Source organism: Amblyraja radiata, chromosome 1, assembly GCF_010909765.2.
Source record: "Amblyraja radiata isolate CabotCenter1 chromosome 1, sAmbRad1.1.pri, whole genome shotgun sequence".
Classification (NCBI taxonomy): Eukaryota; Metazoa; Chordata; class Chondrichthyes; order Rajiformes; family Rajidae; genus Amblyraja; species Amblyraja radiata.
Genome location: NC_045956.1, coordinates 37,198,605 through 37,222,414, shown reverse-complemented (window position 1 = coordinate 37,222,414; position 23,810 = coordinate 37,198,605). Strand labels below are relative to the sequence as shown.

At 45.0% G+C, this 23,810-nt stretch overlaps 1 protein-coding gene and 1 long non-coding RNA gene across 4 annotated transcripts in view; one reads left to right on the top strand and one right to left on the bottom strand.

The window, feature by feature from the left end:
* The window catches only part of elf2 (E74 like ETS transcription factor 2), a 160,899-nt gene that overhangs the window by 86,628 nt on the left and 50,461 nt on the right, over positions 1-23,810 (bottom strand). The window contains exon 1 of one of the 3 annotated variants that reach the window (XM_033020654.1): positions 14,897-15,036. The exons of the other annotated variants lie outside the window; for them this stretch is intronic. Within the exon in view, the coding sequence (XP_032876545.1) occupies positions 14,897-14,954 (58 nt within the window). The 5' untranslated portion in view covers positions 14,955-15,036. Of the gene's footprint in view, positions 1-14,896; positions 15,037-23,810 lie in introns of those variants that run through there. 3 annotated transcript variants of the gene reach the window in all.
* On the top strand, positions 14,280-16,521 carry LOC116973026. Its single transcript, XR_004411978.1, has 2 exons — positions 14,280-14,743; positions 15,864-16,521. It is a non-coding gene; the product is annotated as an uncharacterized LOC116973026 (long non-coding RNA).

Genomic DNA, 23,810 nt, shown 5'->3' with positions numbered 1-23,810 from the left:
TCGCTATAAACATTCTCGGCAACGGTGGTGCTGCGTTGTGTGCAGGCTTGCCTTTTGTCAGTGGTCGGGGTCGGGCCCAGCTCTCCGTCGCTGCGGATGCTGTTGAGTTGCTGCTGGGCCGTCCCCATCCCCTCCCGAGTGTCCCATCCCTGTCCGGAGGAGTCCGGCAGCACTTGCTGTGGATGAGGCGCGGGTCTGTGTGCCGAGAATGCAGCTGCAGTCTGCAGCTGCCAAGAATGTCTCTCCGCCGGTCCAGTCTCTCCGTCTCCCACTCTCATCTGCCCCAGCTCCCCCGCTGCCTGGCAGCCCCGTTCCTCAGATTAAATATATTTTTACACATAAATCATGAATAAAGATAAGAATTTACATACAGTTTATGCAGCCAGCGCTTCATTCGCTTTTTCTTTATAGCGAGTGACCTTTGACAAATCCCATGATTCATTGCGTTTTTCGGAATACCGAACTCACTTATAGGACAAGGAGAGTATGCTTAAAATGTTTGGTGATCCACCGGGTGGCACCACCGTCGTGGGTGCCTCGCCTACAGTTTGTGTGTCCGTTCTACTGTTTTTATTATTTTAAATTTGTTCTAAAAGTTTGTTTCAATGTTTCTTGTTAGTTTATGTGGGGGGTGGGGGGGAAATAGGGGGAAATTTTTTTTCAGTCACTTACTTCGACTTAGTTGCGATTTTCTCCGTGTCACATCTCTGTCCCCCCCTGCGGCCTAACAATCTGGAGTGGTGCGGCCTTTCCTGGAGACCGGCCCGGAGCGTCAAGCTACAGGTGCAGCGCGGACTTACCATCGCGGAGCCGGGGATCTTTGCCGAGGATCGCCAGAAGAGCTCCGACCGCGGGAGCTGAATTAGGCCATTCGTCCCGTCAGGTCTGCTTCGCCATTCAGTCATGGCTGATCTATCATTCCCTCTCCCCCAATCTCATGCCTTCTCCCCATAACACTTGATACCCTTATTAATCAAGAATCTGTCAATCTGCACCTTTAAAATAACCAATGACTTGGCCTCCACAGCCCTGAATTCCACAGATTCACCACCCTTTGACTAAAGAAAGAAATCATCTACTTCATCAGTCAGAATCCTTCCAAAACAAGGTCACCAAAAGAGGAGACACTCACTAATGAGTGCACAATGCTGCCGAGATTAGAGGGTTTCAGCTGCAGGGAGACGTTGGATAGACTTGGATTGTTTTCTCTGGAACGACGGAGGTTGAGGGGATACTTGATAAAAGTATACCGTACAAAATTATGAGAGGCAGAGCCAGAAGCTTTCTCCCCCAGGGTGGAAATGTCCAACACTAGACAGCATAGCTTTAAAGTGAGGAGAATGTTTTTTGGAGATATGCGGGGCACGTTTTTATTTTATTTTATTTTTTTACACAGAGTGGTGGGGCCTGGAACGCACAGCCAGAGGTGGTGGTGAATTCAGATATGATAGTAGCATTAAAGAAGTTTTTGGATAGGCACACGGAAGTGCAGGGTGTAGAGGGACATGGATCATGTACAGGCAGATGAGATCAGTTTAACTTGGCATCATGTTCGGCACAAACATTGTGGGCTGAAATGCCCATTCCTGTGCTGCACTCTTCTAGGTGTCGATGTAAGATTCAATTCCGTTTGCAACTCCTCGGGAAAAACTGGCATGGTCTCGCTAAGGGGTGGCATGGTGGTGCAGAGGTAGAGTTGCTGCATTACAGCGCCAGAGACCCGGGCTTGATCCCGACTACGGGTGCTGTCTGTACGGAGTTTTGTACGTTTCCCCGTGACCGCATGGGTTTTCTCCAAGATCTTCGGTTTCCTCCCACAATCCAAAGACGTGCAGGATGAAGGTTAATTGGCTTGGTATAAGTGTAGATTGTCCTTAGTGTGTGTAGGATAGTGTTAGTGGTTGGTGCGGACTCGGTGGGCACTGCATCCCTAAAACTGTATCTCTAAAACAAAAAAAAAACTAAAAGCAGGACAGAGCACACAAAGCGAGACAGCAGTCTTAGTGTTTAAGAATTTAGTTGGGGTCTGAAGAAGGGTTTCGGCCCGAAACGTTGCCTATTTCCTTCGCCCCATAGATGCTGCTGCACCCGCTGAGTTTCTCCAGCATTTTTGTGTACCAGCAGTCTTAGTGGCTGACTTAGTAGGTGCTTGACAGCCGAACTGATGATCGAAGGGAACAACGAGGTTGCACATCACGGAGTTCCGACGGTTCATAAGTTCCCCTTGCCTTCGTACCAGGTGGAGTACAGATGTACACATTCCAAAGCACTTTAAAATCAAAGAATAGCAACACAATTAAGAGCCATTCTAGTTGGCTCTGTTATTTCTTCATCACCATCCAACCAGCAGAGCAGTGCCATCACCACTGTCCCCAAGTTGGGGAACACTTTCCAGCATCAGTGCAACTGCTAATATGCCAGTGTTGAATTCACAGATAACACGAGGCATTTTCCTCTTGGAAGTACAAGTCTTCGATTTACAAAGCTGTTCCACACTACAACAAACTGTGCCCCCTCTGTGCGCAGAATTACAATGCATCAGAAGATGGCGAAGGATGTGCTGGTGTTGGAGAGGGTCCAGACGAGGTTTACGAGAATGATCCCAGGAATGATTGGGTTAACATACGATGAACGTTTGAAGACATTGGGCCTGTACTCACTGGAGTTTAGAAGAATGAGGGGAGGGGGGGGACCTCATTGAAACTTACCGAATAGTGAAAGGTCTGGATGTGGAGAGGATGTTTCCACTAGTGGAAGAGTCTAGGATCCGTAGCCATAGCGTCCGAATTAAAGGACGTACCTTTAGGAAGATGAGGAAGAATTTCTTTCGTCAGAGGGCAATGAATCTGTGGAATTCATTGCCACAAACGACTGTTGAAGCCAAGTCAATGGATATTTGTAAGGCGGAGATTGACAGATTCTTGATTAATAAGGGTCTCAGAGGGATGGGGAGATGGCAGTAGAATGGGTTTGGAAGGGAAAGATGGATCAGCCATGATTGAATGGCGGAGTAGACTCGACGGGCCGAATGGTCTAATTCTGCTCCAAGAGCTTATGAACTTATTATGAAGTCCCACAATGCACTTGGCTCAGCCTTTTTGATTTATGACATTGCTCCTGGGGTGGAAGATTGCAACCTTCACGTGGTCCACCGTGTTTCGACGAATGCAATCAACACAATCAAATAAGATCAAATAGAACAAGATGTCCTACAACTTTAGGATGTGCACGCTATACGCAAGAAGAAGAGACATTGCTCTTCAGAAAACATTTTCAAGAAATACACTCCATGTACAGAAAGTAGGAAGCTGGTGCTCAAATAAGAACGGAGAATGCAGGTAATTCTCAGGTCACAGATATCTGACTGACCTGTAGAGTGCTTTCAGAATTTTCTGTATTCATTTCAGATTTCTTGCATGTGCAGCGCTTCACGTTTCGAAGCAGTTGCCCAAGCCGCCCTCCTCATTATGAAATGTAATGAGAACGCAACACTGTTAACTTGCTGAGATGCTGGATGCTCCTATACCTGAAGGTCTTGAACTTCCTGGAGACTTACGCACCTGAAGAAATCAACATATCCACCAGGCAAGGATGCAATGCTGGAGGATGTAATGGAAGGTAAATCAATGTTAACATTCATTTCAAGAGAACTAAAATATAAAAGCAAGGATGTAATAATGCTGAGGCTTTGTAAAGCATTGATCAGGGCATATTTGAGAGTCGTTTTGGGCCCCATATCTGAGGAAAGATATGCTGGCGTTATCAAGTGTGCAGACAAGGTAAGTGCAGAAAAGGCAAGTCCCGAATCGGTGGTTCCCTATGCGGCATCAAGATGGTCTAGGCCACAGGCCGGCGGTCGAAGATCTAAGGTCCCCGCCGCGCCGCAGTTAGAAGCACCGCAGACCGCAGGGCCGGCAGTCGGAGCTCCTCCCCAGGGATCCCCGGCGATGGTAAGTCCCCGCTGCTCCCACGGTTAGAAGTAGGCCGGCGGCCGGATCTCTTCTCCGGGGTTCGCAACGAGGGATCCCAGGCTCCGGACGCCGTGCCAGCTGGAGCTCCGCAGACTGTGGGGCGGGCCAGCGAACGGAGCGCTCCCATCCGGCAAGGGCTCGCCTGCTCCGCGATGAAAAAGTCCATGCTGCGCCCGCTGCTGAACCCTGGGCGGGTCTCCGAGAAAGGCCGCACCGATCCTTTGTGTTAGGCCGCGAGGGAGGCGACATGTAAAAGGTCGCCTCTCCGTGGAGGAGGCGACCGAAGCGGTTTCCCCCTTACCCCCTCACACAAGACACACCGAGAAACACCAAAAACACACATTGGGACATACTAAAAAAGCAGAAAAAGTAGGAAAAACTATCACGCGGCTGGCAGGGCAGCCTGCTTGCAGCGTCCTCACCGACCACATAAAGGGCAAGTGAAATGAATTTGCCAGCAGCGGTACAATAAAAAAGAACACACAATACACAATAAAATATTTAACACAAACATCCACCACAGCATTCATCACTGTGGTGGAAGGCACAAAATTTGGCCAGTCCTCCTCCATTTTCCCCCGTGGTCGGGACCACAACCCTCCGCAGTCGCCGCTGCGGGCGTCCAGATGTGCAGACAGGGTAAGTCCAGAATCGGTGCCTCCCCACCGGAGACCGCGGCTTCAAAATGATGTGGGCTGCAGGCCGGCGGTCGAAGATTTAAAGTCCCCGCTGCGCTGCACCCAGAAGCGCCGTAGACTGCAGGGCCGGCGGTCGGAGCTGACCCCGCTCCGGATGGTGTCCCCACCGTGCCCGCAGTAGAAGTTGGCTGCGGGCCGGCGGTCGGAGCTCTTCTCCTCCGGGGTCCCAAATGAGGAAGCCCAGGCTGCGGACGCTGCACCAGCTGGAGCGCTCCACTCCGGCGACCCCCGGCTAGGGCTCACCCGCTCCGCGACGAGAGTCCGTGCTGCGCCCGCAGCCGGAGCCCCGGGCGCGTCTCCGGGAAAGGCCGCACCGATCCTCGATGTTAGGCCACCGGGGAGGCGACATGGAAAAAGTCGCCTCTCCGTGGAGGAGGCGACCGAAACGGTTTCCCCTTTACCCCCCCCCACACAAGACACACCGAGAAACATTAAAAACATACATTAAGACATACTAAAGAAACAAAAAAAGTGGAAAAAACAAGGGCTGCCGGCTTGCAGCATCCCCACAGACCAATTGTACACAGGAGGTTTACGGTAATTATCACTGGGATGATTGGGTTAATGTATGAAGAGCGTTATAATAATAATAATAATAATAATAATAATGCATTTTATTTGCTGGCGCCTTTCTGGACACCCAAGGACACCTTACAGGACATAAAATCACAATACATTTATCAATATTAAAATCAAGTTGATTAAAAACAAAAAAAAATAAAAAAATAGACAAAACATTTTAAGTCATTAAAATCAGGGTGAACATGGTGGAAGTTATGTCGGGTATGCTAATCTAAACAGGTGTGTTTTGAGTTGTGATTTGAATTGATCGATAGTGTCCAGGTGACGGATGGGAAGTGGGAGAGTGTTCCAGAGACGTGGGGCAGAGCAGCTGAAGGCTCTGGCACCCATGGTGCTGAGTCTAAATGTGGGGACAGTTAAAATTGCAGCTGAGGAGGAACGAAGTGTATGGCAGCAGCAGGTCAGAGGTATTGGGGAGCAAGGTGGTGTAGGGCTTTGAAGGTCAGCAGTAAAATCTTGTAGTTAATCCGGTGGTGCACAGGGAGCCAGTGGAGCTGAGTGAGGATGGGTGTGATGTGGTCCGATGATCTGGTGCGGGTGATGATTCGGGCTGCAGAGTTCTGAATGCATTGGAGGCGATGAAGAAGTTTAGTAATCGTTGCAGTAATCGATGCGGGATGTGACCAGAGCGTGGATGAGGACTTTTGTATTGTCTTTGGAGAGGGAGGGGCGGAGTCTGGAGATGTTGCGGAGATGAAAGTATGCAGAGCGTGTGATATTGCTGATTTGGGGGCCAAAGGAAAGTGTACTATCCAGAATGACGCCGAGACTTTTGACATGGGAGGAGGTGGGTATGGGTGAGCCATCAACTGAAATGGTGAACGGGTGGGTTTTGGAGAGTGTGGACTTTGAGCCAATTAGCGTGATTTCTGTTTTATTTCCATTGAGTTTTAGAAGGTTGAGTGACATCCAGTTGCTGATAGCTTGAAGACAGGTGGTGAGGGCAGTTGGGGGAAGGGAGGTGTTTGGTTTTGTGGAAGGTAAAGTTGTGTATCATCGGCATAGCAGTGAAAATTGATTCCAAAATGACGGAGAATATTGCCAAGAGGTTGAATATAGATGATAAAAAGCAGTGGCCCCAGCACCGATCCCTTAGGAACACCATGGGTGACTGTGGCAGTTGTGGATGTGACTTTATTTCCCTGGATGAACTGTTTTCTGTCGTGTAGATAGGACCTGAACCAAAGTAGTGCATTGTTGTTGATGCCGGTGGCAGATAGACGTTCCAGAAGAATTGGGTGGGAGATGGTGTCAAAGGCTGCTGTGAGGTCGAGAAGGATCAGGATGGATAAGTGGCCGGTGTCAGCTGCGAGAAGGAGATCATTTGTAATTTTTACCAAGGCTGTTTCAGTGCTGTGATTGTGGCGAAAATCGGACTGAAATGGTTCATAGAGGTGTTCAAGAAGGAACTGCAGATGCTGGAAGTTCGAAGGTACACAAAATTGCTGGAGAAACTCAGCGGGTGCAGCAGCATCTATGGAGCGAAGGAAATAGGCGACGTTTCGGGCCGAAACCCTTCTTCAGACTGATGGGGGGTGGGGGGGAGAAGGAAGGAAAAGGGGAGGAGGAGGAGCCCGAGGGCGGGCGGATGGGAGGGTGGGAGGAGACAGCTAGAGGGTTAAGGAAGGGGAGGAGACAGCAAGGGCTAGCAAAATTGGGAGAATTCAATGTTAATGCCATCCGGACGCAAGGTCTCCAGGCGGAATATGATGACGAATACCTTGCGTCCGGATGGCATTAACATTGAATTCTCCCAATTTTGCTAGCCCTTGCTGTCTCCTCCCCTTCCTTAACCCTCTAGCTGTCTCCTCCCACCCGCCCGCCCTCAGGCTCCTCCTCCCCTTTTCCTTCCTTCTCCCCCCCACCCCCATCAGTCTGAAGAAGGGTTTCGGCCCGAAACGTCGCCTATTTCCTTCGCTCCATAGATGCTGCTGCACCCGCTGAGTTTCTCCAGCAATTTTGTGTACCTTGGTTCATAGAGGTTATTGTTTTGAAGGTGGACTTGAAGTTGTGTCGCTACTGTCCTTTCCAGAAGTTTAGCGTTTGATGAAAGACCAAGACAGAGTGGATGTAGAAAGGGTGTTCTTACTATCCACTTAGTGGATAGTTGATGTATTTTTCATATAAGACTACATCTCTAGTCTGGTACAGCCTCAGGATAAATGGACATACCTTTAGAATGGAGAAGAGGAAGAATTTCTTTAGCCAGAGGGTGGTGAATTTGTGGAATTCATTGTCAGGTATGGCTGTGGAAGCCAAGTCAGTGGGTATTTATAAAGTGGAAATTGCTAGGTTCCTGATTTTTATGGGTGTCAAAGGTTATGGGGAGAAGGCAGGAGGATGGGGTTGAGAGGGAAAAATCCATCAGCAATGATTGAATGGCAGAGCAAGCTCTGCAAGCCGAATGGTCTAAATCTGCTCCGATGTCTTATGAACACATGGTCATATTTTGAGGCGCGAGCATTTGAAATAAATGAAGTCTAAAGAAGTAATGAAGACTATGTGGAGTCTTCATTACTTTAACCACCTCCCTGGCACTTAAAATCAACGTTTATATCTATGAGACCTCCTCCTTTCATATTCTAATAATTAGATTTGAATGTTTTTAAGTGTTGCCTGAACCCTTTGCTTCGCCAATCCTTGTTTCCCACTCTATTTTATATTCTGCATAATTTTTGAATAAGATTTCACACTGAAATTCACTATCCCACTTTGAGGTTCAGCCCCCGCATCCGCTGTAATGTTTCAAAGCAATTCATAAAAAAGACTCAACAGTGCTTATTACACAGTGTTCAGACAGAGCCCCTCTGCTTGAGACTCATAACCAAAGGCATCACAAGAAAGCAACTGTGAACCCACTGTAGAACGTGTGGCATTTGTAAGCAAGACCAACAAGACCAACATTTTTACCAAAGGGCAAATACCAGCAAATACTAGGCAAATACTAGGTTAACTGAACTTTTAAGCACGTACACAGATCTGCCCTTGCCCTGGTACATCAGAGAAACACCGTCTGAAAGCTGACCACAGTGCAAACCCTGTGAAGCACACATGAACTGGACCAATGGGGTTAGATAGGAAACATAATGTCACTTTGCATACAATGCGTTTGGATGACATGAAAGCATGATGCATTGGCAAGAGCTGTAAATAGGTCATATTGCTAAAAAAAAAATGTTGACCATATCATAGCAATTTGCACATCTTCCAAAGCATGCAGAAAGAAAAATCACCGCCTAGTCAACCGGACAAAGAAAACCCCAGCACATCCACTTGAAGTCCTTGAGCAACCAGGAACTAATTCTGACCATCATTCCCAAGGGCAGGATAGGAAAGGAGGTCAACTTTGCATACCTTGGATATACAAGCAAAGAATTTCACTGTGCCTTGTCACATGTGACAATAAAGTATTCAATTCAATTCAACTAAAAATTCAAAAACACCATGTTAGCATACAAGCAAGTGTGCAAATGTTGTGTAAACACAAATTGAAGTGCAAAGCTCCCTAGCATAGAATGATGAGATATGTTTTGGGTAGGAAGAAACTGCAGATGCTGGTTTACACGGTAGCTAGACACAAAATGCTGGAGTAACTCAGTGAGCCAGGCAACATCTGTGGAGAGAAGGAATGGGTGACGTTTTAGGTCGACCCGAAAGGACACCCATTCCTTCTCTCCAGAGATGCTGCCTGGCCCGCTGAGTTACTCCAGCACTTTGTGTCCAGCTTAGGAGATATGTCTTGTCTGATTTCAGACATGGACAATGACAAAAAGGACACAAAGTGCTGGAGTAACTCAGCAGGTCAGGCAGCGTCTCTGCTAGAACATGGATAGGTTCAGGACGAGAACCTTCTCCAGACTGATTGTAAGGGTGGGGGGAGACGAAAGCTGGAAAAGCGGAGAGGCAGGACAAAGCGTGGCAGGTAATATGTTGACAGGCAGGCAGGTTGATGTTGGTGAGGGGGGGGGGGGGGGGTTGTTTGATAGGCAGATGGGTGGAACAAAGGCCAGAACGAAGAACAGGGAATGTGAGAAAGGTTTGAAGAGTGAGCACCTGAGTGAGACAAAGAATAAGCAACAATGTTCACTACAATGGCATGGATAGTGCAGCATATTTCCCCTTCAATTCAAACATGGTGCATTATTCAATTGGCTAAATCTAAATCTGACAGATGTCTTCAATAATCCATCTGGGATTCCCATGATCAATTATTAAGTGGTTTTCTCCACTGCATTTAACCCCGCTAGAGGTGGAGAACACCAATGTCATCGCCAGGCTGACTGACCCCTGCTACTCTGACCCAGTGCCATTGCCAGGGAAACAGGACTTTTAAGGCCATGAAAATACTTTTCATTTTTAAGAACGTTGAATCGTGAAGGATACAATATGGCATTGGAAATGTGATGATTTTTATTTATGTGTGATCTACTATTATGTATGTGTGATCTACTATTCCTACACTCTTGCAGTTATGCATGAATTGTATGCAGAAAAAGAATTTCACTGCACCCAAGGTACATGTGACAATAAAATACCATTGATTAATATATGCTAAATGCTATTTTAAGAAAGGTGATGTTGATCCATTTAACTGAGAAGAGGCCAAAAAACTGTTTGAAGGACAGCTATAAATATACACTCCCTGTAGTTGGAGATAAATTTGGGTTTCGACGTGGCCCTGGAGTTTTAGGTTTCACATGGTCTGGCATTAGGTCAGTAGTCGATTCCTCTCTCACATACATTTACATGGTCTAGAGCTCATGTATCAGTGCCACCTGTTAGAGATCAACAGAACTTTCACCAAGGTACCCAGCTCCCGGTTGTTCCCATTTATGGAAATTCGTTGGATGCTTGCTCTTGGTGCGGAATCCGCCATGCATGTAATTATATTTGGAGTTTGAACATAACTCAAGTTGTCCCTCTGCCGAGAGCAGGAGGGAACGGAAAGCAGGCTGGCTGGGCATGCCCACCTTGAAGACACGATTCCATCAGCAAATCAATTGCCCAGCTCACTTGAACCAGACTCAACATTTGAAAAATAATACATCGCGATTGCTTGGCTAACAAGACAATAACATTTGCATCGTGTGTCACAAAGAAGGAGACCGAATGAAAAGCAAAGTTTTAAATCCTCTTCCCGATTACATGACATTAAATGCGCATAACGCCAGCAATTTGATTCTATTTCCGAACCGGAGCAGTAGGCGACTTATATGCGCAGTTGTTTCAAAACAAGGCCATGTGGCAAACATCCAATGCACTCAGACAACATTCGGCGCAACCCCGGGTGCATTACCTCCAGTGTAACTTTACGTTACATGAATAAAAACTAAACTTTCCCCGTTGTTGTTTTGCAGGGTTCTTTCACAAATTAATGTTGCAATATGGTGCCAATTTCAAAATTATTTGCATCCTTTTTGTTTGCTACGCTCATTAGAACTAGTGTGCGGTTTTCTGCTTTCGAGAAACGGTTTGCACAATCACAAAACGCAAGAAAAACATTAAACCATTTGCCCAGTGAGGGCGTTCAGCACAGGTTCCGGGCCGTAGCTTTCTTCCTCGGTGTGGGTGTGTGTGTGTGTGGGTGCAGAGCTCGAAATTAACGGTTGCCCGGGTGCCATTGACCACTCAAAGCGCCGCCAGGCAACCTAAACACCGAGTCATTTTGCCCGGCTTGGCAACCAGATACTGGTTTGTACCGAAGATAGACAAAAAACAGGAGTAACTCCGCGGGTCAGGCAGCATCTCAGGAGAAAAGGAACGCAACGTTTTATGTCGGGGATGACGGCTGTATTGCGTGGAAAGATGCTAGGTGCGGGGTGACGAAGGGTCGCAGCGAATGACGGGCCTCGAACAGCGGCAGCAGCGGCTCCATCTCCTCCTCCCGCACCCCGCCCGCCCTAATAAGGGCCGCTGCTTGCAAACCCGCTAACGGCGCTTAAAAAAAACCCTCCCGCACGCCGAGGCCGGGAGGAGGGAGGGAGGGGGAGGACTCGGCGTGCGGGAGGGTTTGTTTTGAAAGCGGTTCTCGCCATTAGCGGGTTTACAGGCAGCGGCCGCTATCAGGGAGGAGGAGGAGATGGAGCTGCTGCTGCTGCTGTGCGGGACCCGTCATTCGCTGCGACACTTCTGAAGCAGCTGCACCATAGATCCTATAGCTATAGGATCTTTGAGCTGCACCGCTCAGCCCCGCACCTTGCTGTTGACTGGCGGAGGAGGGAGGTGGTGGCGAGGTGTTCCCAACGGCCAAGGCATGTGGGGCGATATTGTCCGAGGAGCGCTGACCCTCCTTCCTCCATACCTCGCCCCCTTCTCCCTCTCAATCTCTCGTACGCCCCCTCCACCCCCCCCCCCCCTTATCCTGGGACCCCTCCTCTCCATCCCGCATTGATCCCCATTCCCACCTCTATTCAGTCCTCACTGACATCCCCTGTACTCCCCTCCCCGTCTCCCCCCCCCCCCAATCTATTCATCCTGCGCTGATCACCCTATCCACCTCGCATTGATTCTCATCCATCCTACACTGGTTCCCCAATTCACCCTGTACTTACCCTTTCCCATCCATCCTGCACTTCTCCATCCATCCTGTACTGATCCCCCATCCATCCTGTACTAATCCACGCATTCATCCCGTACTGACCTACCCTCCATTTACCCTGCACCTTCCCCTCATTCATCCTGCACAGACCCTCCGATCCACACTGTACTGACCCCCCCCCCCATTCATCCTGCGCTGATCTCCCCCCTCCCCATCCATCCTGTACTGATCCTCCCATTCAAGAAGAATGGGGGGAACAGTCTGAAGAAGGGTCGCGACCCGAAACGTTGCCTATTTCCTTCGCTCCATAGATGCTGCCTCACCCGCTGAGTTTCTCCAGCACTTTTGTCTACCCCCATCCATCCTGTACTGAACCCCCCCCCCCCCCATTCAACACCACCGACATCCCCCGTGCTCTCCCCTCACAATTTTACTTACTCCAACCAACACGTGCTAATTCACCTGCCTCAATCCATCCATTCGGCACCGACTGCCTTCTAACCCCCCCCCGGCCATCTATTCACCCCGCACTGATTCACACACACACCTGACCCTATTGTCCTGGAAATGTCTTCAGAGCGAACATTGACTATGTTTGATAACGGAATGCAATCAAATGTGTTTTAATTCCCAATGTTAATATTTGTTTTAATCTATAAAGATGGATGAATTATATTGTGAACACGTGAAACATTAAAACCGCAGTGTTCGATTGACACTGCTACCGTTGACACGTTATTACAGAATTCATTTTAACGGCAAATCAATGCTCTTAATATAGAGTATCAGTACTGTAGTTAATTAATGAGCAACATTCACAACTATACGTATGCATATGTGTTACCATGGTCCAGGATTTATTGACACAGGTTGATCATACGCTGAATAATCCAACCACATTTTTGTTTGGAAGTGGAAAGAACTAATAGAAATTGCATTAATTGCAATAACCATATAACAATCACAACAAGGAAACAGGCCATCTCGGCCCTTCTAGTCCGTGCCGAACACGTATTCTCCCCTAGTCCCATCTACCTGCACTCAGACCATAACCCTCCATTCTTTTCCCGTCCATATAACTATCCAATTTATTTTTAAATGATAAAATCGTAACTGCCTCCACCACCTTCACTGGAAGCTCATTCCACACAGCTACCACTCTCTGAGTAAAGAGGTTCCCCCTCATGTTACCCCTAAACTTCTGTCCCTTAATTCTCAAGTCATGTCCTCTTGTTTGAATCTTCCCTACTCTCAGTGGGAAAAGCTTATCCACGTCAACTCTGTCTATCCCTCTCATCATTTTAAAGACCTCTATCAAGTCCCCCCTTAACCTTCTGCGCTCCAAAGAATAAAGACCTAACTTGTTCAACCTTTCTCTGTAACTTAGTTGCTGAAACCCAGGCAACATTCTTCCAGTCTGAAGAAGGGTTTCGGCCCGAAACGTCACCTATTTCCTTCACTCCATAGATGCTGCTGCACCCGCTGAGTTTCTCCAGCATTTTTGTGTACCAACATTCTAGTAAATCTCCTCTGTACTCTCTCTATTTTGTTGACATCCTTCCTATAATTAGGCGACCAAAATTGTACACCATACTCCAGCAATGTGTAAAAAGAGTTGAGATACTGTCTTATAATTTTGCTGCATGTCATAGTGGGATATATCATGTCTTGATTGGTGAATGTTTAGTTTGTGACTTTATTTGAAGCACAAATAATATGTGAATGCTTCTTTGAGTACAATTCCGACTGGTAACTACGCACTTCGTCCGAGCACATTATCGCACACATCGCATGTTTTCTACACAATAAACACCGTCCAAGAGTATGTATCTGCGTTGGCCTTAATTAGTGATTGGTGGAGGTGTTTCGCAGTAAATAAAATGTCATTGTTCCATAACTGCCCTACATAAATGCGCAGGGAGCAAGTCTCACATAATATACGCAACAACCCTCCTGACCCAGGACGGGTCTCGACCCAGAACGTCACCCAATTCCTTCTCCCCAGAAATGCCGCCTGTCCTGCTGAGCTACTCCAGCATTGTGTGTCAGTCTTATCTATATTTAGTAAGGTGCTATGGTTCGCAAACCTGTTGACCCAATGGTAATTTTATGGGGAGAATCCAGTCGTGAATGGGAACCGTGTTTTATTTGTTGGGTTTTTTTCTCTCTGAACAAGAGTCGGCGATTGAATCCCGCGCTTCCTCGGCGAGCTGGAGTGAAGGGGACAGAGCGGTGTGGTAGTCGCTCGCTTCCGTGTTTACAGACCCTCCTCCTCGCTGCGCGCTCCTCGCCCCCGGCCTGCAACCCAACTTGCTGGCAGGAGCGAGCTTCCATTCGAACCCGCCGGCGCAAAAGCGTTCCAATTTCGAACGCCGCTCGCCCGCTTTCCATTGTCCTTCCCTCCCGGGCCACGTTCCAATTGGGCACGCAACGTTCCTTTCCCGGTCCCTCCCACCAGCGCCGCGCGTCCATCACCCCGACACCGAGCGGTGGCACTTCCGCCATCAAGAGTGGTTGCGACGGCGCAGTTATCAAAATGAATGATTCCAGATTAAAATACAACCCGACTGAAACATGCCCCAAACCCGAACTAAAAGTGCGAGCTCTTCCTCCGTGGCAAAGTTCGACAATGCATTATCCCGCACGCACCAACTATCGATTTAAAGCGCCAAGTATTAGCAGAGCAAGACAGCGTGGCAAGACGTCGGAAAGACAACAATCCACAACACTTCCTGGTTCCGCAGTTAATAATATAAACTAACGGCTAAGGCGCAAGCAGTCAAAATAGCGCTTTAGTAACAGACGCGTCCTGCAAATGAAATTCCACTGGGTCACAATTCTCCAAGTATTATGTTGCAAAGACACAATGTATAAGAATTGTTAAAAATGATAATTGGATTTTATTATTTCCCCCTCATCAAAAGTCATCAGGAAGAGCTCTTCTCGCCATGCAGGTTGCTAACAAGGTGATCACTTCCTGATCAACCCCCCCACCCCCCTTTCCTTATAGTAACGGGACAAGCAGAGCGCAGTCAGATTCCGCTGACACTCGCCGCGCAGCACTCGCCGGCGGGCGCGGCACGAAAGTTCTTGCTGGCGAGTTTTACCGGCTTGGATGAGTAAATCCAGCTGATTTTTCCGACCCTCGTGAAGTGAAGTCGCCATCTTCTCTGCAAACAGCAGCAGCAGCAGCTTCCCAGAGTCAGAGAGTGCTGCTGATGGTATCACTGCGCAGCGACAGGAAATCTTTACACATGCACACAGCCGTATCCGTCCGCACAGCCACACACTAACCACAACTCAAAACAAATCTGAGCCGAGACCAGAGCCAACAGCAGCAGCAGGAAGTAAAATAACCAAACACCCCGCAGAAAAAAAACCTCTCAATTCAAATTGACCCTTTCCACGCTTTTTTTTGCCCCCTCCCCCTCAAAAAAATAATTAGTCCTTTGATATGATGGATTGTTTTCACCAAGTGCACTCGCGGCATAAGGTGGGGGTAAATCATACAGCATGTGGCTTGCTTCTCTCCACATTTAAGGGTGATAAAGAGATCCAGAGCGAGAGCCACAGACACCATCCCGCTATTGTTTCAACTGCAAAACGCGCGCTTCGCTTTCTAGCTGGTGTTAAGTGCGAGGGCAGGCCACACAGGGAGGAATGTGGTATGCTTGCCTTTCCCAAACCGAATCAGGTCCCGCCACTTGACGGATATTTAAAAAAAAGAACGATTGCAATGACACATGGTTTTGTTGTGCGGTTAATTTCAAATTCTTAGCTCAGCGAGCGAGAACAGTTAGATAAAGTCCTAGTCCCTAGTTAAAACAAAAATAGAATCCCATTCGGATTTCCGACGTCGTGAGCACTTACACCGTATACCTTACACGTGGTGATTCAAAGTCATAGGATACATGGGAGACATTTCACGTTATTCAGTAAGTGAAAGTGACAGCAAACTCAACTAAGTAAGCTTTGTAAAAGTTTTACAAATCTGATTGCTATCAACCCTTCGATTAAATTAAACTAAGCTTGTAATTGCAAGTTTATTAATTTTATGTGAACTTTTTTTTGCAGTTCTGTGTTACAAGTCTAGCTGAATGAATGAAGTACATTTCAGGTACTTCCACAAACCAGGTTTGTGATGGCTTGTTAATCTCAAGCGCCAAAAATTTCCTGGTGATACCTGTTGCGCTAAAATGCAGTTATTCTGCTCCTACCAAACAAGAACAAACGTAACTTATTGTTAACGTGGCTCTCCGGCCCACGACGTCCACTTTCTGCCAATCCAGGACGATTAAAATGTCATTGTGCCGCTACGAATGGGTATTTGCAGAATCGATTTCCAAGCCAATCTACCCTCTGTTCATTTCCATTAATTAACTCAACCAAAATAGAAACTTTCTTTAGAAGAACGATCTTTCACTGAAAGTTGAGTTGAAGATGGGCGTTTTAAAGTCCAGTGGACGTGAATGCCGTTGCATATCCTTTAATTCTTGTGCCTAGTACATGCCATTGGCACTAGAACTTCAGATCACAGCTAAATAAACAACTGATTCATGCAAGATACGGAAGTGGCAAAATTGATCTCTCCTCTGACCCTGCAGATGAAAAATAATTCAGAATGTCATTTCACCAATAATGTACCTACAACATCCAATACATGTTATGTATTAATGATTTATTTAATAACCAAAATCAGAGATTCAATGTGATCATGGCTGATCATCCACAATCAGTACCCCGTTCCTGCCTTCTTCCCATATCCCCTGACTCCACTATTTTTAAGAGCTCTGTCTGATTTATAACTTCATTCATCCTTTCCAAATATCCACCACAATTCAAATCGCTGATAAAGGAGATGTAACTATTTAACCACAAGCATTACCACAGAGGTTCACAGACTATGGTTAAAAGACTTGCTTTGCGTTTATTGCAAAATTATTCAGTTCAGTTTAGTTTATTGTCACATGTAAAGGTACAGTGAAGAGCTTTTGTTGTGTATCCAGTCAGCGGAAAGATAATACCCGATTACAATCGAGCCATTTACAGTGTGTAGATACATGATAAGTAAATAACGTTTAGTGCAAGACTGAGGGTCTATCTTTTATTTTTACAAAATTATCATTTATTTGCAACGTTAATCAAATTTATAATTTTCCAATTTTATTTTTACTCACTTTTTTCCCTTATTTATGTCTGGATAAATCAAATATGTACTTGCCCACTAATTTCAACTGGAAGGTAGTGGGCGAATACATATGCATCAGTTTGGTCAAAGTAAGTTGAAACCAAATAACAGATTTCCAAGTACAGATATGATGTTCAAAGTTAGGGACAATTTTTAAAGCATTTGCGCTCAATTTCCTGCACTCTTACTTCTTCCATGCACATGTGAATATTAAAATATTAAAATGTTTGTTCATGTTTCATAGACAGTTATTTGAATAATTGTAATGTTCTAAGCTTGAGGACCTCTGGCCAGTGAAACAAATCAAGGGCTACAATCTGCAACAAATTCTGAGACCCACTCTGACTGATATCATAAATTCACTTACTCCACTCTTCTGCCCATCAAACTTCTCTCACCTGTATCCACCATCGCTCACCAAGATTTGTCCCATCTCCACCTCTCTTTTGCAGCTTTCTGCACCTGTCAGAAGTCAGTCCGAGGAAAGGTCCCAACCCAAAATGTCAATAGGCAATAGGTGCAGGAGTAGACCATTCAGTCCTTCAAGCCAGTACTGCCATTAAATGTGATCATGGCTGATCATCCACAATCAGTACCCCGTTCCTGCATTCGCCCCATATCCCCTGACTCCGCTATCTTTAAGAGCTCTATCTAATTCTCTCTATCCAGAGAACATCCAGCGAACCGGCCTCCACTGCCACCTACACAGATTTTCCTCATCTCTGTTCTAAATGGCTTGCCCCTTATTCTTAAACTGTGGCCCCTGGTTCTGGACTCCCCCAACATCGGGACTGTCATCTGTCCATTCCCTCCACAAATGCTACCTGATCTCCTGAATTACTCTAGCACTTTGTGATTTGCTCAAGATTCCAGCATCTGCAGAACCTTATGTTCCTTAAATTCAAATCCTTGAAAAAAACAAAAGCTACATTCTATTTCACACGCTTTTGTCCTTCATATCGAAGCAGCATTTGCATTCACAGTGATCAGCATCTGAGGACATTCACTCATATTCTGCAAAGTAAATTTGGTATTTCCTGCTGTTTTATGCCAAATTGTCCCAAGTACCTTCAACCTGTACCCAAAATGTAGAGGAACTGCAGGTGCTGGTTTACATAGAACACAAAGTGCAAGAGTAACTCAGTGGACCCACTGAGTTACTCTTGCACTTTGTGTTCTATGTAAACCAGCACCTGCAGTTCCTCTACATTTTGGGTACAGGTTGAAGGTACTTGGGACAATTTGGCATAAAACAGCAGGAAATACCAAATTTACTTTGCAGAATATGAGTGAATGTCCTCAGATGCTGATCACTGTGAATGCAAATGCTGCTTCGATATGAAGGACAAAAGCGTGTGAAATAGAATGTAGCTTTTGTTTTTTTCAATTGATGTTCCCATGGAGAACACAGATCAATTGGGTCAAGAATCAGTCTGAAGGGTCCCGACCTGAAACATCACCTATCTGTGATCTCCAGGGATGATGCCTGACCCAATGAGTTAATCCAGCACTTTGTGTCTTATATTATGTATCCAACCTTGCAAGCCATTGCTTGCAGTTGTGGGTTCTAGGCGCTACAGAGCAGTTTTTAAACATTTTGAAGGTCGAGCAGATCCACTTGGTACCAAGGCAGCACCCACAGTCTCTTTAAACCAGTTAATGTGTCAATTTTTTTAAATGATTTTGATCCCAACTCTTACAGTCACACTCAAAGTGACGTAATCTATATTGTGAAAAGGGTAGTAATCCAGATTCAGGACCAGCTTCTTCCCCCCAGCTATTCGGCTATTAAACACTACAATCTCAAATAAGCTCTGAACTACATAGACTATTATTATTGCACTAATATTGCTTATTTTTTTTGTGTGTGCTTGTACTTGTCAGTAGACACAAAATGCTGGAGTAACTCAGTTGGTGAGGCAGCATCTCTGGAGAGAAGGAATGGGCGACGTTTCGGGTCGATACCCTTCTGTAATGGCAATTTTTAACTTTTCCAGTGTCTTCTTTCTCATTGCCATTACTACACAGGTAAGTAGGAGTGATCATACGCGGACCAAAAAGAACAGATCTTCCAGTTGTTATTTCCAGTTCTTTATTGAAGTAGTTGCACAAACAAAGAGATGAACATTCCAGGTTCTCCTTATTCCCACACAAGTAGCTTTCTGTCCCCCCCTGATCTGGTGAGAACTGTGTACTCTCCATCTCCTCTGCCTGCTCTGAATCACTCCCTGTCTCCTAAGCCCATATGTTATGCCCCTCTATGCATAAAATGACCGCCCCCAAGTGTCCAAAATAATACTGGTAGAAATATCGAGACAAAATAATATAATATGCCAACAGCAGCTAGCCTAAACATAAATGGTTCCTACACCTTCTTCAGAGTACTTGTGAGTATGAATATATATATACACACACACACACATATATATATATATATATATATATATATATATATATACACACACACACACACACGCACATATATATACACATATATATATATATATACACACACATATATATATATATATATATATATATGTGTGTGTGTATATATATATATATATATATATATATATATATATATATATATATACACACATATATATATATACACACACACACTGAACTTTTTTTCTCTCGTTTATTAAATTGTTTACAGTGTACTATGTTTACATATTCTATTGTGCTGCTGCAAGTAAGAATTTCATTGTTCTCTCTGGAACATATGACAATAAAACACAAGAAATGCAAGTTACATCAGAGGTAATCGCCAGTGTAACCATGTACAGCAATCACAATTCCACTACCGTTCATCAGCTAGTTTTTTCACTCTGTGATTCGTCATGTGTTGTACATTTGACTGACTTCTTATCTTCCGTTTTGAGCATGCCAAGTTCCTCTAATGCTCTAGACTGCCGTCCTGTTCAGTTTCACTGTCTGTATTCATTCGTTATCACCTTTTCCACAGCCAACAATTGACCAGTGTGGCCTCCACCTTTCCTTGATCACCGTTGCTGGCTTTGATTTGTTCTTTTCAAACCTTTCTTTCCTTTGTTCTTTGTACCTTTTCATAACTCTAGTTTCCCTCTCCCCTAGCTCTCAGTCTGAAGAAATGTCTCGACCCAAAAAGTCACCTATTCCTCTTCTACAGTGAAGCTGCCTGACCCGCTGAATTACTCCAGCATTTTGTTTCTATCTTTGGTGTAAACCAGCATCTGCAGTTCCCTCTAACAGTCTTATTTACAACTTTGAACTGAAACATCGTAATCCTGGAAAACGCCAGACAGCAGATAGGTTACTTGTATGTATAACCTGAACACAAATTATCTTGCCTCCTTCCCGTTGGATCACAAAATCTTGCTTACCATAATTCCACCAGATCATTCACCTTTGCTATGTTTTCACCAGACAACAATGACCCCTCATGAGGTTTGAGGGGGTTATACCTCCCCTAGCTGGGGCAGTCTAGAACCAGGGATCAGTGTGAAAATGAAAGGATGCCTGCACTTGACTGGGACCAAGAGAAACTTATTCACCCAGAGAATTGAAAATATCCAACATTACAAGAGGGCTGTGGAGGCCCAGTCAAGGATTATTCTTACATTTTTGTGTACAAGAGAAATCTAAGTTTATGGGTTGGTGCAGGACTGTGGTTTTGAGGCAAAACAAAAACACAGCCATGACCTCGCTGAACAAAGCAGGTGTGAGGATCCGAACTTTAAGGCAACTTAAAGCAGAAAAATAACTTCAGTACATCAGCATTTTACCTCGGGTATTCATTTTCTTTTGGCTGCCAGCATTCACCATTTGAATGTAACTAAGTGACCATCTGGTTGAAAGTCTTGGACTTGCTGACATAATTGGGCAATACAGGACAGGTGGGGAACAGAATTTGTCTGCTCGCTTCTCTGATCAGATCTGGTGCAGGATACAACATCCAGTCACATTCAAATTTAGTATAGAAAAGTTAAGTCTGCAGACTAGGAAACAAAGTTTATCTTTATTTCACTGCATTCATCTGATGTTTATTATTTTCCAAATATTTTGTTTTTTTTACTTCTTTTTTTTAAAAGCTCTAAGAAGTTTTAGAGATTAGATATATAGCTGGGAAATAGGCCCTTAGTCCCATCGAGTCCATACCATCCATATACTAGTTCTATGTTATCCCACTTTCACATCCAAAACACTAGGGGCAATTTTACAGAAGCCTGAATATCTTTGCAATGTAGGAGGAAATTAGAGCTCCTGGAAAAAACCCACACGGTCACAGGGAGAACATACAGACTTCACGCAGACAGCACCCGAGGTCAGGATCAAACCAGGGTCTCTGGCGCTGGGAGGCAACAGCTCTACCTCTACAACACTGTGTCGCCCCCTTGTAAATTGGAAGTTCGTGGTGACTAGCCATTTTTCACTGCTTTGCAGTTATTAGGAACATTTTAGGTTCATGTCTCCACCATTCATGCCCAGCCACCACTGAATTTCGTTGCTGGATACAAAGGGCATGAAACTTGGGAAAATTAGCCTCACACATTTGGCCCAGAAGCATGTGGGTATGGTAAAATGAAGGTCACGGATCTTGGCCAACAATCCTTAACGTGATATGGCCTTATATTCAAAATGTTAAAAGCCAAACCGAAGACACTACATTATTCACATTTTCTGCATTTAGCATATTTTTATGAATGCAGAAGATTAGTAAGATTAAACGAGAACTTACCAGTTTGAAGTTTGATCTTTATTTTATGAGGAGTGACGTTGAGGGACTATGTGAAGAAGGCCCGTCCAGGCGCACATGCGTCAATCTTCAAAGCAGCGGTGTGAAATCACAGATGATAGATACCGAAGGATAATAGTAAGCTACGTGATACCAACTTAACTTACCTTTGATCTTTATTAGGGTGTGAGCGGAGGGCACGTAGTCCCTCAACGTAACTCCTCATAAAATAAAGATCAAACTTCAAACTGGTAAGTTCTCGTTTAATCTTACTATTTTACTTCGGAGTCACGTGAGTGACTACGTGAAGGTTTTAAAGCTTCTGTGATTTCAGGCTGTAGATTCAATTCCGGCGTATCACTGCATTTGATTGACTATGAGTGAAAGACAGTCAATAACATGCAACCATAATATTTATGTAATCAGTTAATGGTTTATTTATGATAAACATTTTGCGTCCCCTTTTAATCACTGGGAACATTTAATACTGAATCCAAAACAGTACCACCAAATACACCAGGGTCTGCAATCTTTTTGTGGTAATACTTGTAAAACATCCTTTCATTTGCCCATCCTGCGGCCGTGAGGATATGGTCTATTGGAACGTCCAAATCCTTGGCCGCCGATGTTGCCTAGTGGAATGAGATTTAAATTTGTCAGTATCAATTCCTGCATCCAATAGCACCTGCTTCAGCCATCTGGAAATGGTTTGTGTTGACACTTTTGTGTGTGTTTTTTTATGGCTAATAAACAATGCGGATTCTACACCTCTAAGGTGCTTGGTGGCCTCAATGTAGTGTTTCAAATGTGTCACTACACAAAGTCTTGGATCTGTAGGATATGCTGTAAAGACCAATTTACACCCCGTGACTCCTGGTCTGCTCTGTTTTAGCAAATCATAGACATAGAATGTAATTTCCTCTGTTGTCATTCCCATTCTGTCTATACGTAATTTGTGTAATGTCTGTACTCTTTGTGCTGAAACTAATGCCATTAACATGACTACTTTCATGGTAATTTTGTCTAAAGACAAATTTGAGATGGGACTCCAATCCCGAAGTAACATGAGTACATATCTCACATTCCAGATTTCCGTATATCTCGGTCTGAGAGGTTTAGCATTAAAGATACCCTCTCATGTATCTACAAACCAAGAGGTGTGATCCTAGAACCTGTTCAGATGCTCTCCATAAATATGCAGAGAGGGCACTCCTTGCAGTGTTGATCGCACTATAACTTAAATTTACATCAAAATGTAATGTTGACAACATTTCTACAACATCTGAAGTGTCTGCAATGTGGTATGAAATGTTTTGTCTGGCACAAAACTCCTCACATTTCTTAATGTAAGGAATGTACTGCTTCTGGGTACTATCCCTCCAGGATCCTGCAATTACATCCATAGTGCGATTTGATAGTCTTCCGACATATGGCCTTTTTAGAATCTGCAAATCAACAATTTTTCCAAATTTTTGAACAATGTTATGGAAAATGTCACGATTTAACATCCATTCTGTGTTGTCATTAAATTTTCGTGACCTACTGTCTGCAATTATATTGAATTTACCTGGGAGGTAAATTGCAGAAAGCCAAATGTTTCTCGTAATGCACCAGTGCCAGATCATGTTTGCCAATCTGTCACATGCTTTTGACTTGATTCCACCCATATGATTGACATATGCTACTGCTGTAGTGTTGTCAATCTGAACCTGCACGTGCAAATTTTGCACCTTAGCGCAAAGAGCTTTAAGCCCATGAAATGTACTTAATAATTCAAGATAGTTAATGCCATGTGCCTCGAACAAAGGTTCTTCCTCCGCATTCCATCTACCTCCACAGCTCGAGATGGTATCAGCAGCTCCCCAACCTAGTGCTCTTGCATCAGTTTGTAGAATGATAGCTGGTGATTCAACCAGAATATTTCTGTAAGAATAATGAACATTCTTAATCCACCATTGTATATCATCAATTGCTGTTTTTGGTAGTTGCATGGGTCTATCAAAATGCCCGGAATGTCTTTTTAATGCTTGGACCTTTGCTCGCTGCAGTTGTTGGTAATGCAGTGGACCAAACTGAACAGCTGGAAAAGAAGCAATTAGTTTGCCAAGTAGGC